General features: G+C 46.8%; 1 protein-coding gene across 4 annotated transcripts in view; it reads left to right on the top strand.

Moving 5' to 3' along the window:
* Window positions 1-3,784, top strand: part of Tspan14 (tetraspanin 14) — a 60,509-nt gene extending 56,725 nt beyond the window's left edge. For 3 of the 4 annotated variants that reach the window (XM_028785128.1, XM_028785126.1, XM_028785129.1), the window contains exons 8-9: window positions 503-622; window positions 2,096-3,784. In XM_028785128.1, coding sequence (XP_028640961.1) covers window positions 503-622; window positions 2,096-2,167 — 192 coding nt within the window. In that variant the 3' untranslated portion in view covers window positions 2,168-3,784. The remainder of the gene's footprint in view (window positions 1-502; window positions 623-2,095) is intronic. The other variant, XM_028785130.1, reaches the window with a different exon arrangement.
* Window positions 3,785-12,614: the final 8,830 nt, after the last annotated feature.

Raw genomic sequence — 12,614 nt, 5'->3', positions numbered from 1 at the left:
AGAAACTTGGGCTGATTGCCACTTATGAGGTAGTAAGAGTGGAGTGTGTACTGGGACAGTGTCCCCACACACTAACAGCTTTCCCATGGGGATTGGAAGAGAGGGAGCTGCCTGACTCTGTCTCCCAGAACCAAGCTTACCAGTAGGAGACAGAACCTAAAGAGCCACTGCCCTTTCTTCTGCCACCTTCTGTAACTTAGAAAGTGTGGAATGCCCTTTCCTCTGAACCTTGAGAGACATATTTTTTCCTCTAGGCTGCAGATTACCTCGTATATCCAGGTGTGGAGATGCAGAATGAATTCGTCTTTGGCACTGAGAGCCTTTAGTTAGATAGGCAAGATGGCTGCTTGCCCTGGGAGGGGCCCAGACCGAATCTGAATTTGGAGTGTTCTCAAGCAGGGTTTCTCCTGTGGTCCTCATTCAGCTTTCTCAGACCAGCATCCATGGGCAGGGCAGGGATTGCATGTGCTCAGGCTGAGGCCACTGTGCTGTTTCTCTGCAGCTGAAGAGCAAGTGGGATGAGTTCATCTTTACAAAAGGATGCATCCAGGCTCTGGAAGGCTGGCTGCCCAGGAACATATACATTGTGGCTGGCGTCTTCATTGCCATCTCACTGTTGCAGGTATGTCCCAGAGTTCAAGCCCTGGGCCCTTAACACATGGTATTCTGTAAAGGAATCTGGCCTAGAAAATAGGATGTCCAAGGTTAGGTACATATACACGTGTGTGTGTGTGTGTGTATGTGTGTATACATATACATGAGGTAGTAAGAGTGGGATGTGTACTGGATAGACACACGCATATACATACACACTTACACACACACAGTGTGGTAGCGCCTGTTCATGTGTATTCTAGGAGGCTGTGCCTAGGATAGGTCATGGCTCCTCTGTCTCCACAGCCTGCTACCTGAAGGGAGACCCTTTTAGGGCAGACAAATGGGACAGATATGACCCTCTCTTTAGGGCCCACATCTTAATATGATATTGGCTGTGTAGTGGTCAGGAGATTGGAGTACATGACCAGGAGTTGGCCTACTTTGAGGTCCTTCCCTTTTGGTAGCCGGAAGTAGCAGAAATTATGGAGGTGTCGGGAGCTCTACAGTGGGAAGTGACTCTTCCCATTAGCTGGCGCAGTTACCCCAGAACTTCCTTGGCCCTGTCCCCTGGCTGAGCTTCCCGGAATCTTCCCTCACCACTGACTCTCCCCTGGCTCACTGCCCGGCCCAGGGGGTATTGGAGTGGCTGGATTCCACAGGAAAATCTAGAAAAAGTCAAGAATCCAGTTCTGTCAGGAAAACTGTTTTCTTAGAGCCCATGTGTAAGAGGCACTGCCTGCCTTTGAGCAACTTAGGGGACAGAGAAGGCTGTGTATACAAGGAAGATACATGTTAGGCAGCTCTGCCTTGAGGAGGTGGGCCTGATTGCAGCCATATTTCTATATTCACTCTGTCATTATATTGAATGACTACAGAACATAAGAGAAAAGCTTGTGGAAATTGTGTATTTGTGTGTGTGCATGAGGTAGTAAGCGTGGGATGTGTACTGGGACTTTTTTGTCTTTGTGAAGTGAGACTGGGTCCAGTTATAAAACAGAACTTAAGGGGTGTGGGGATGACAAACAAACACTTCCAAAGGTTACCAAGTTTATGGTTGTCTCTGTAGATAGAAAAACCACACCCTTCCCTCATGGCATTCCTGTCTGCTAAAGTCAGGATATGTCTGCAGATATCAGTCATGGTCATGGCTGTGAATTACTCTCTTGGGAATTGGGCCAACAGGGTGACTGGTTCTGAGTAGTTGGTGTTATTTTAGTTTGACCTAGAGCTCATGTATGTGGGTCCCGCCTGGTATGTGGCATTTTTACTCACTGGGAGCAGGCTGAGCATCTGTTTCAGTCTGTGATGTCTATTCTGACCTCTTCCATGCTTGAGGGATGCAACAGCCTACCCCAGGGTTCATTTTCCATGGGGTGGGTCATCTTTGCCACTTGCTCGGGCTTTGCTCACACCTTGCCCTTGACTTGGTAGGGTAAGGGAGGGAGTCCATGTTGACATTCTCCACCAGCTCACCTCCGCTCCCTGCCTCTGGTTTCAGATCTTTGGCATCTTCCTGGCGAGAACCCTGATCTCAGACATCGAGGCAGTGAAGGCAGGTCATCACTTCTGAGAAGCAGATGCAGCAAGTGGAGCTGAGCCACACGGAAGGGTCAAGCCTTTCACTGTCCAGCAGCAGCAGACGTCGATGTTAGCCACCCACAACCAGACCCCTGTCTTTGGCATCAGCGTGATATGACCTCTCAGTTTCTTCTTGCTGGTGCTGCAGATCAAGGCCCCCTCTCATCTGCCCACACTTGACATGGCATCTCTGAAGGGATTTGCCCAGAGACAGAGAATGTGTTTTTATGTGGAGTAGTAACTCTGAGGACAGATGGCTTCCACGGCTGCAGGAAAGGCTTGATGACCTTTATGGAGCCCAAGAGCATCTTCAGGCCCCTACCTACTCAGTAAGGCTTAGGTACATGCTCAGCTATTATCTTCTGTGGGTATAACATCAGTATGGGACCAGCATTGAGGACAAGGCTTCTGGCTCCATTGGATCAAGAAGGATGGGAGGGATAAGTGGTCCAGTGGTTCCCCCCTCATGCCAACAGGGTTCATGGTGGTGCAAACATGCCAGGGTTTGCAGAAACCTCAGCCATGTCCAAGTGAAGTATGCCTGAGCCAGCCATAAGCGGTCATGGGGAGCACATCACCACTGCCTTCCAAGCCTATACTGCTCTCCCAGGGTAGAACAGCCTTGTTTCTCCATAGCATTAAGCCCTGCTGAGGGCCAGCTCTCCTGTTCCTATAGTGTGTAAATAGTTTATTTATAGGGGTAAGAGTGTTCCTTCACCATGTCTTTATAGCCTCTTCTGTCTGGCATTCTTTTCTCAGCAGCCTTACCCAGTGTCTGGGACCAAGCTGTCCTTTTCAGTTCCCCAAATGTCTCAAGAACCAGCTGTGACAGCTTCTCCCTCTGGTTCACATTCCCTCCATGCACCCCTGCTTGGCTTCACTGTCTTCTGGTCTCGGTGCTACTGAAATGGCCACCAGAACTTGAATCCTGATTGACCCTTTCTTCCTCCCTAGTGCCCTGTAGGGAGCCCCAGTTCCTGATCACCAGCTGGAAACTGGGTTCCTCTCATGACCACATACAGCTAGTGGCCCAAAGTGTGCTGTCCCTGGAGGGCAACACTCCTGCAGCCAGGCCCTGGCAAGCACAGACAGCAGGTGCTGTGAGGAAGCTCAGCGCGTCTTATCTCTAACTTCCATGGTGACCCCCCCCTCCCCCACCCACATGCCGTGTTCACTGTCAGCACTGTTCTGAGGCTGCTCTTGAAAATGATGTCTATGTTACGTACTGGATACTCTGAGGCGTGCTGAGTGTCTGTCCACCTTGGGCTGAGCTACTCTCTAATGCTTCTTTATAGCTTGTATCTGTCCTTACCGTTCAGGGATTGAGTGCTACCTTCAGTTACTTACCGAAGTGTACATTCTCGTGTGGTGTATACTGGTGATACTGGTGGGTGTGTGTTCATGATGATGATGATGATGATGTTATAATTTTTTAAATAATTCTCTATAGACTAGAGGAAGAAGAATGCTTGTGTTTTTAGGAAGTGTGAAGCTTCTCTTTGACCTGCCAAACTCTTTTATGGAATATATCTTTATATTAATGCTGTTGTTTGGGTCTTATTTTTTTCCTTTCTGGTTTGGAATCACTATTAAAAAAAAAAAGCATTAAGCATTTTGGTGATAAATTGAGCCACTGAGTCAGGTGTGACTGGGTGGTACAGAGGCCCTGTGGTTAAGGCAAGCCATCATCTGCACATCCTGACAGATTCCATGTATCCTTCACATTCTCCCCAAAGTTGAAACTAGGTGGCTTACAGCTTTGTCATTCTTGGCTATAAGCATTAGCTGGGTAACTTTCCTCTCCAGGACTCAAGGAAGGATTATTCTCAGTTAAGTTTGGTCTAGCCCTGGCAATACTGCCCATCTAGGTAAAAATCCATGGTTCCAGACAGGACACTGTTGCATACACGAGCTGTGTGTCCTGGACTGGCTGGTGATCTGCAGTAGGTGGGGTGGGGGTGGATGATGATAGGTCCTGCTGGAGGCCATGGTGATTGTAGACACTCCATGCTGGCATATTGACACCTAGGACTTTGGGCAGCTCTTAACTGTTCATGTGAACTTGCAGACTGGCCCATTTGGAGTCTTGCCCTGTGTCCCACATCTCTGTCTAGGATGAAGTTTATTCATGGCTTCCAGGGTTGTGTTTGTTTCTCAGTTAATTTTTAAAACGAGGCCACTCTCTGGCTAAATGAACAGAAGTGGGAAGATCAGGGGAACGGTGTCTGAAACATTTTCTGGCCTATCCTGAGTGCCCATCCTCTCCGTCCTCTTCGGCTGAGAAGCTAGCGTGTGACCCCTGCACATCCTGTTCTCCCACTTGAGGCTCTGAGGCTCTTGTCCTTCTCTTGTCCTGTCTAACTCTGCTTAGGACTTTGCCAGCCTTTTCCCAGACAGTTTCTGACTTGGGTCACTGGGTCTTCCTCTCTCCCACCCTCCATTCTCCACATGGCCAGTTGTTAAACCATCCACCATGATGGCACCTAACATTGGACTACCCTCCTCATTATCCCTGCTTCTGAGGTATAGGCACACTGCTTCTAACTCCTGTGTGTCCTCATGCCTTGGTTGTCCCTGCCCTGCTCAGCAGGTCTGCAAGGCTGCTGAGAGTAGAGCCCTGAGCCAGGCAGAAAAACTATGTACATTGCTCCCCAAGAAGTCAGGCAGTGTCCATACCTAACTAATATGCCAAATTGTTAAACACAAAATCTTCCAGGAATGGTGGAAGTGCTCAGGGCACATAAGTTTATAAACTCATTTGGTTCACAGAGCAGTTCCAAGGAAGCCATATTCATGACCAAAACGTAAGTCTCAGAGAAAGATACCTCCCTGTCACCCTTGCATCTTAGTGTAGCTTCTGCCTATTAACTAGCCCAGGTATAGCCTCAATCCCTGAGGGCATTTATTCTAAGAAGCTCCTGGGGCTGTATCAGGTCGGCAGCCATTTGGAAAAGGTGGATTGTAGACTCCCTTCTCTACCTGGATTGGGTACTTGATGGGAAAGTTACCCACAATGAGTAGGGGCACTACCCTGAATAGCAGCTTTGGCAATGAGCAGTGGGTTCATTTTTCTAAGACCCAGGTTCAGGTAGTACTGTGTTCAGTCAACAAACTGCTCTCTGATCTGTGTAAAGTACTTGTTTTCTTGAAGCACAATTGTTGGGAAAGGCCAGAGTTGTCAGTCACATGTGAACTTTTGGATGGGCTTTCTATGCTGAACAGTGCAGGATTGGACACTTCCTTAAGAGACATTTGGAGGCCTCTAAGGCAAGATGTGGGCTGCTACTGTTAGAGGACTCCTCTCCAGAGGGAGGAAGCCTCAGTCTCTACATGGGGGACCACTTGATTGCTTCCTAGCTCATAGCTTCAGACGTGTGAGAATTGTTTGAAGTTCCTTAGCTCTTGACAAGTGCCGGGAAAAGTATATGCTGGGCCTTTGTTCCAGTATTCCTTTTCTCTGTGTCCTGGAGAACCATGGGTACCACTTTGTTAGCCTAGAACTTTGGAATACCCCATGCCCCATCATTTGGATCTTAGGTGCTTGTGTTGAACGTACCCAGGGTGGTGTTGGGGGAGGGGCAAGCCTTTTGAGCTTAGCTTATTTACGTAGTGTATAGAGGTATCCTTCTTCCTCAAAGGTACATAAAAGGGATCTCCCTTTGGCCGTTGCTTTTGGTGTCTCCAGGGAGCCTCTGGAAAATGTCAAATGAGCATTACAAAACTAGGACTAAGGGCAAGAGAAATGGCTTAGGAATTAAGAGCCTTTGTTGCTCTTCCAGAGGACCCAGGTTTGGCTCCCAGCACGTACATGGTGGCTCACAACCACTTGTGACCCCAGCACCCTCTTCTGGTATCTGTGGACATATACAGAGGCAAGCAAATTACCTATACATACATAATAAATAAATCTTTTTTTAAAAAAAAAAAAAACGGCAAAATCCTGGTCAGGCTTTAGGAGCTTTGTCAAGGGATGGCTGTGGGGATGCTTGTTTCGGAGTGAGAGGACACAGCCACTCCCTGCAGAGCTCAGAGAGTTATTTCTTCCCTTGGCTTTCTTCTGTATTCTGTACTTCATGTCTCAGCAGGGGCTTCAAACACATAGCTTAATGACTACCAAACTAAATTATCACCTTGGCCCATCTTTTTTGTCACCTCAAACTTTTAAGTTTCATCCTTTTTAACATAAGTAGAAGCTATCTAAATGGTGCAAAGTGAAAAGTATGTTTTCTATTACCCAAAGACAACTACTGTTAAGGATCCTTCCAGAAAGTGTCTTTGGATCTTCATCCAAATGGGAGTCTTTTTATGTAATGTATTGATCAGGTACACTCACTTGGTCAAGCCACAGACTTAAGTGGATGCTGCTCTCCAGGGGATTATGTTTGCAGTCCCAGGTAACAGAAAACCCTATTAACCCAACCTGAACAATGCGTGGAGGGTTTTGGCTCCTGAAACTGGAAAGTCCAGAGGCAGCGTGAGTTTCAGGGTTGGTATGATCCAAGTGGGTCCGTGAGGTCAGCAGGATCTGGTTTCCTTTTCACTGTCTGCCACAGTGTCTTCATCATCAGAGACAGGTGGGGGCTGGTGGGGACCTTCCCACTTGAGACTGCCTCTAGCCTGCGGGATGGGTCCTCATGGTTGTGAAGTCAAGGAGTGAAGGTCATCCTCCCCCCATGACTGCTCCTTCTGCTTCACGCACATGTTAGGAAATAACCCTGTAGGATGCTGGGAATGCTGCTAACTTCCCCTTATCCTCCTGTGCGTTTTGCTCTTACGGTGTTTATTTGAAAATGAACAAATTAAAACACACATACACACAGCCCTGCAGTATGGGTTGGGGAAATGATGCCATGAGCAAAGGGGCTTTTTGGTAAGTGTTGAGGACCTGCATTTGCATTAATGTCTGGAATCCAACTGTCCCTACCAAGACAGGCAAGATGTTAGACAGGAAAATCCCAGAAAGCTTGGGAGTCAGCTAGTCTGGCCTGTTCAGTAGAAGAGCAACAAAGAGACCCTCTCTCAAGATGGAAGGGGAGGACCAACACCAGAGGTGTCCTCTGACTTTCACATATGCGATGTGTCATGCCCACATGCCCAGTCACACACAAGAATGTGTCCACTTTGTACCTAGATATACATGAGTCATACACAAAGGGATGGAACAAAAACTGCAGTGCTTGTTATTCAGATCACTTAAGAAGATTTTGATATTTGTGTGTTAGTTTGTTTATTCTCCTAAAGGGAATTTTCCAGGAAGGTGGGAACATGTTAGTGGCTTGTGGAGGCTGGTTGTATCAGGCCAGGTCATTGCTTACTGCTGGTGTGTGGATGAGTGCTCCCACCTGCCACATTTCTTTTTAATGGGAATGGTAGCCCTTTCCCTTGTGGTGATGTGTTGAACATTTAACATGGAGATGTTTATCTGAAGCTACATCCCCACCAGCCAGGCTACCCATGATGAATGTTACAGAGTTCTGAGGGAAGCAGAAATGAAGCAATCATATCTCTCTTGCTTTAGGAATGAGTCTTTGAGGTTTGCTGGGAACCTCACCAGTACTTTGGCGCTCAAGATCTGTTTACTCTCTGTGCAGTAAGAGGTGGGGATGGGGGGACACCCATTCTTGCTGGAATATGGATCCTGACAGAAGCCTAGACAAGTAAAGAAGTTGCTTTTGAATTCTCAAAACCCTACCTTGGTGGGGGGTAGGGGGTGGTTAAGGCCAAGGATGAATAAGAAGCCTAGAGGAGCTCAGAGTAGAAGAAAGAGCTGGAATGTTGGTGTAGTTGTTTGTGGTGAGCCTGGTGCAAGTGTGTTCTGAAAACTGGGTCATCATGGTTGTAGCCTGCCCTTCCCACCTTCCATGAATAACCAGGCTCACTGTGAAACCAGCGCATGGATGGCTTCTGTGTGCTTTCCTGGGTACCAAGAAGATCTAGTATGAAAATGTAGGGAAAAACTTGGGAGTCAGTAAGTTAGGTCAGATGTACCAGTTGTGCTTCTGTTTTCCGAGAAGCAATGGGAATGTGCATTCTTCTCCCTTGTGACTCCAGGTCAGCTTCATTGCTGGCCTGCATCCTCTTCCTCCTCCCCCTTCTTGACCAGCCACTCTGGTCACCTGGTAAAGATGTCTGGGTAATAAGTTTCTCCATTTCCCCCTTAGGCCTAAACAGTCATCACCTCTCAGCAAGGTGAATCATTGTGATGTTATCTCCTTTTAGATTTCTTTTTGTGGCATAAAATCAGCACAGCTGTGGGCCATATGGAAGCATTGGACTGGCCTCTCTCAGGGACCTAGCACCCTGTCCCTGGTCCCTGAAGGTGTATGAGGAAGCATCGACCCCTTTCTAGGGCCATAGGAATCAACAGGTAATGGGCTTTGTGTTTCATGGACTGAGTGGAGTCTAGGAGAATTTCCTGTGGGAAACAGTACCAGGAAAGGCCCAAGTTCCTGGTTTCATATCCAAAGGCAATGGTCTTTATGCATTCTGCAAAGGACGTTTCTTTTTAAGGACTCATAAATATAGATAAGCACATAGGAAGATTTTTAAAAATTTTAGTTCATTGGTTGAGGGAGGTGGAAAGGTTAACAATTCAAAGGAGACGGCACAACGAAGCATCCATCCACATGGAGGAAAGCTATGCCCGAATGGATTATCAATACAAAGGATCTGCTGAATCCTATTTGGGTATGCTGTATGCACATCTATCCCCAAGAATTAGTCTACATTAACTCTGCAGCATGGTTGTAAAATACCTCCAAGGAATAGCAGTCTAGATTTAGACTCAGCGCATGTCCTGAATGACACAGATTTTCATTGGTGACAACCAGAAACTATTTATTCCAAATTTCTTCCTAGCTCTATCTGGCCAAATCAATGAGTGAGATTTACATCACTTGGACTCTAAGAAGGAAGTGCTTCTTCTATAGCTGTCAAGCCACCTGGTTTGAAACTTACCCCTAAATACACTAATGCTTCATCAGGACACTTGAACACCCCTCTCCCTGACCCTTCTGCACTGCTTCTGCAGAAGACTTTGCACCATCCATGTTGGAAGTCTCTTTTTTGAACACAGCTGCATTTTGAGGTTTATTTACCTTCTTTCTCTGTAGACTAGAAAAATTCCTGGCAGCTGTCAACACTTGAGGACTTTGGTAGAACAGTATAGAATCTGTAGAAAATGTTCAAAGAATCTCGGATGTAGGGAGTTCCCAGCCCTGGCTGGTGAATCCTCTTCCTTCCCTGCAGCATAATTTTTAGAACTAGCAAAGACATGTATTTTAAAATATGTTTTTATTCTTAGATAATTTTATACAATGTGTTTTGGTCATATCCTCTCCGACTCCTCCCCCCTTCTTTTTAACCCACCATGTCCACTTTGTGCTGCTCAGGTTCTCATGAGTGTGGGTCACTCGAGTGGCATGTAATCGATCTAGCAGGAGTGAAACCGTCAATGAAAGCTGACTCTGGAGGGAAGAAGCCATTAGCTGTGACTAGTGCTTCAGTAAGGGATGGTGCTTATAAACTGCCACCATGCTAGAGTGTTGACTGGCTTCATTTTGTGTAGGTCTTTTCTTGTACAGGCAGCCACAGCTGCTTTGAGTTCACAGTACTCCAGTCATGTCCAAAGGACACTGTTTCTCTGATCCTTCCTGACCTCTGGCTCTCACAATCTTTCTATCCCCCTCTTTCATGATTGTCCCTGAGTTTTGAGGGGACAGATGGAGGAGGGCACTGACATGAGGTTCTTCATTTCATATGAGAGGAAGCAGATTCAGATTACAGAACTTGTGGATGTCATGAAGCCGGGAAGCGTTATATACATTATCCTGATTTCCAGCCAGAATTTCCTCTTCAAGGACTGTTCTCCCTCCCTATTGGTGACACTCATAGGACACAATCAGAGATCAAAGAGCATCAGCAGGTATGGGAGGCAGTTGTTGGCACTATATTAAGTAAATAAAGGTCAGACACAGAGTGAAAGTGGAAGAAGTGCTATAATTTCAACACTGGGAATTAAGACACTGATGCTCAGAGTGTGATCCCCATACTTGTAGCTTCAATATCACACTATAGTGTATATCACACTATATACTTGTGAAAAAAAAATTACAGATTCAATGGTCCACCAGCTTTATGGAGTCATACTCTGGTGGAGCTTAGGTTCTAGGTGACTGATACAGAAGTTTGGAAGCTGTCATACCTGATTTGAGTGAGAAGATTAACCACTAAACACTTCCAAAGTCTGAGTGGATTTGGAAAAGGTTAGTTTACTTCATACTGTTTTCCCAGGTCCTGGTGGCTACTGGAGGGTAGGCTTGTGAATACTCTACCCTGCCATCTCTCAGAGGACCTAGGCTCCTTCTATTTTGTGGCTCCACCTCCAGCGTCTCCTTGTTGCTGGTTAGGAACAGAGAGAGGACCAGAGAGGAGTTAAGCTTGCTTTTCACCGTTCAGAACATTCACCTTCAGGAGCTGGCAGAAGTGCACAAAAGGGAGTGGGAAGAGGCAGACATTGGATGCAGGTGGTCTGTGCTTAGTCCTGTGGTTCAGGGAACTGAGGAAGTAGATGTCCCAAATCCCTTGGTGGGGAACCTGAAGCCCAAGCTGTTGGGGCTGGCTTATCTTAATGTAGCCTCTGATCCAGCCTGGAGGCCCTGAGTAGCTTCCTCACCTTTAGATCTGGGATGTGGGCTGTGTCCAGTTGGGACAGGTGGATCACTGTCTGCAGATATGACTGAGAGAAGTACAGCACAATTGTAGCTATAGAGAGGCCTGGAAAGATTTATGTAGCTGAGAACAAGAGTTGGAAAAGGGATGTGGTGACAAGGCACAGATAGGGTATAAAGTCTTGACTCAGGGAGACCTGGGGTCTAGTACTGGCCCACCATTTACGTGAGATAATTTTTAAAAGGGAAAAACGAAACATGACATAACAGCCACCACAGGTGTGTTGAGTACACTACACTAGTAGCTCTTTCCTGGTTGCACTATCCCACAGAGCCTAGATTGTGGCTTTGTAACCAAGCCTCAAGGCGTTAGACTGCCTGTAATTCTCAGACATTCTGAGGGAAGAGCAGAGCTTGTTGCTTCTGGCCAGGATAGCCTGCATCTTCTGGGACCTGAATTGTGAATGTTTGTAGTTGAAAGAGCAGTAGGCAGGACCAGAATATTCCTTGTTCTTTAGTGAGTACCAAGGGCCCTCTGAAGCTGTCTGTAGGATAGCCTGTTGACTACCTAGGGCTGCTGACGTCCCTCAGACTGCTGCTTCAGGGCCTCAGTTGAGGGGAAAAGTGATGGACTAGTGGTTTCTGATGGTCAGGATTAGGGCTCCAGGAATGGTCTATGGACTGTGGATGCAGGCCAGTAGTGGCCACATCTCTTAGATGTCAGGTAGATAGGTGACAGCCAGCTCAGTGATGATTCTACATCAAGGACCCAGGGTTTCCTATTCTGTGAGCTGGTACAGGCATAAAGGATCACCTGTGAACAGACTTCCTCTCTTATGATTTCTTCCCACGGTTTCTGGCTGCCCACAATGAGGCAAAGAAAAGGGACTGAATCACTGCTTATCTCCAGCAAGGATGTGCTGGGTGTCTGAGTTCAGGGGGCTAGGAGGATTTCCTGTGAGAAACGGCACCAGGAAAGGCCTAAGTTCCTGGTTCTTTGTGTCATTTCCTGACCTCTACAGAATTCATGACAAGATAGTTGGGTCTCCAAATTCCTGCTGTGGTAGAGAGCTGGGGTCAGGCCACACTGATTGCTTTCAACTGATTTCTGCTCAAACAAAAAGTGGTTTACAGGCTTCCTCTGAAGGGAAGAAGAGTGGGAAATAGGAATTTAGGGGGCCAATGAGGGTCTTAATGTTGCCTCTGCAACAAACCACCCTTTTCTACTGCATCAAGTTTCTTGCCCTGCAAGGAATTTTGAAGACCATCAGTCACAGTTGGTAACTAGCAAACAAACCAAAAAAACAACAAAAAACAAAAACCCAAACAGTAACACAGTTTTTCCTAATGTTCATGGATGAACTCGAGCTAGAGTCCTGTCCCCATCTAGCACACAAAACTTTCTTTTAACAAGAGGATTATGTGGGGCTTACTCAGCAGAGAAAATTGGTCAACTTGGTGCATGCTTGATTATTTTGATTTAGCATATCAAGGAGCCAGGCCCTCCAAAGCACATCAGAAGAACCAAACTCATGAGGTCACTGTGTGTGCCTCACTTACTCGTACTCACCATCTCCATCCAGTTAATGAGGACAAAAGTTACTTGACAGTTTACCTGTATATAGACCAGGAAACTGAGTTACGAAAGAGGACTGCCTGGGAGGCCTGTGGGATGTGCAAGTCTGGTTGGCTTTTGGACTTGAGCTTTGTGTTGTTCTCTCTCTCTCTCTCTCTCTCTCTCTCTCTCTCTCTCTCTCTCTCTCTCTCTCT

This window comes from Grammomys surdaster, unplaced genomic scaffold, assembly GCF_004785775.1.
Source record: "Grammomys surdaster isolate TR1022 unplaced genomic scaffold, NIH_TR_1.0 125114, whole genome shotgun sequence".
In the NCBI taxonomy this organism is placed as follows: Eukaryota; Metazoa; Chordata; class Mammalia; order Rodentia; family Muridae; genus Grammomys; species Grammomys surdaster.
The sequence above is the reverse complement of the archived record's forward strand: the minus strand, read 5'-3'. Positions and strand labels throughout refer to the sequence as shown.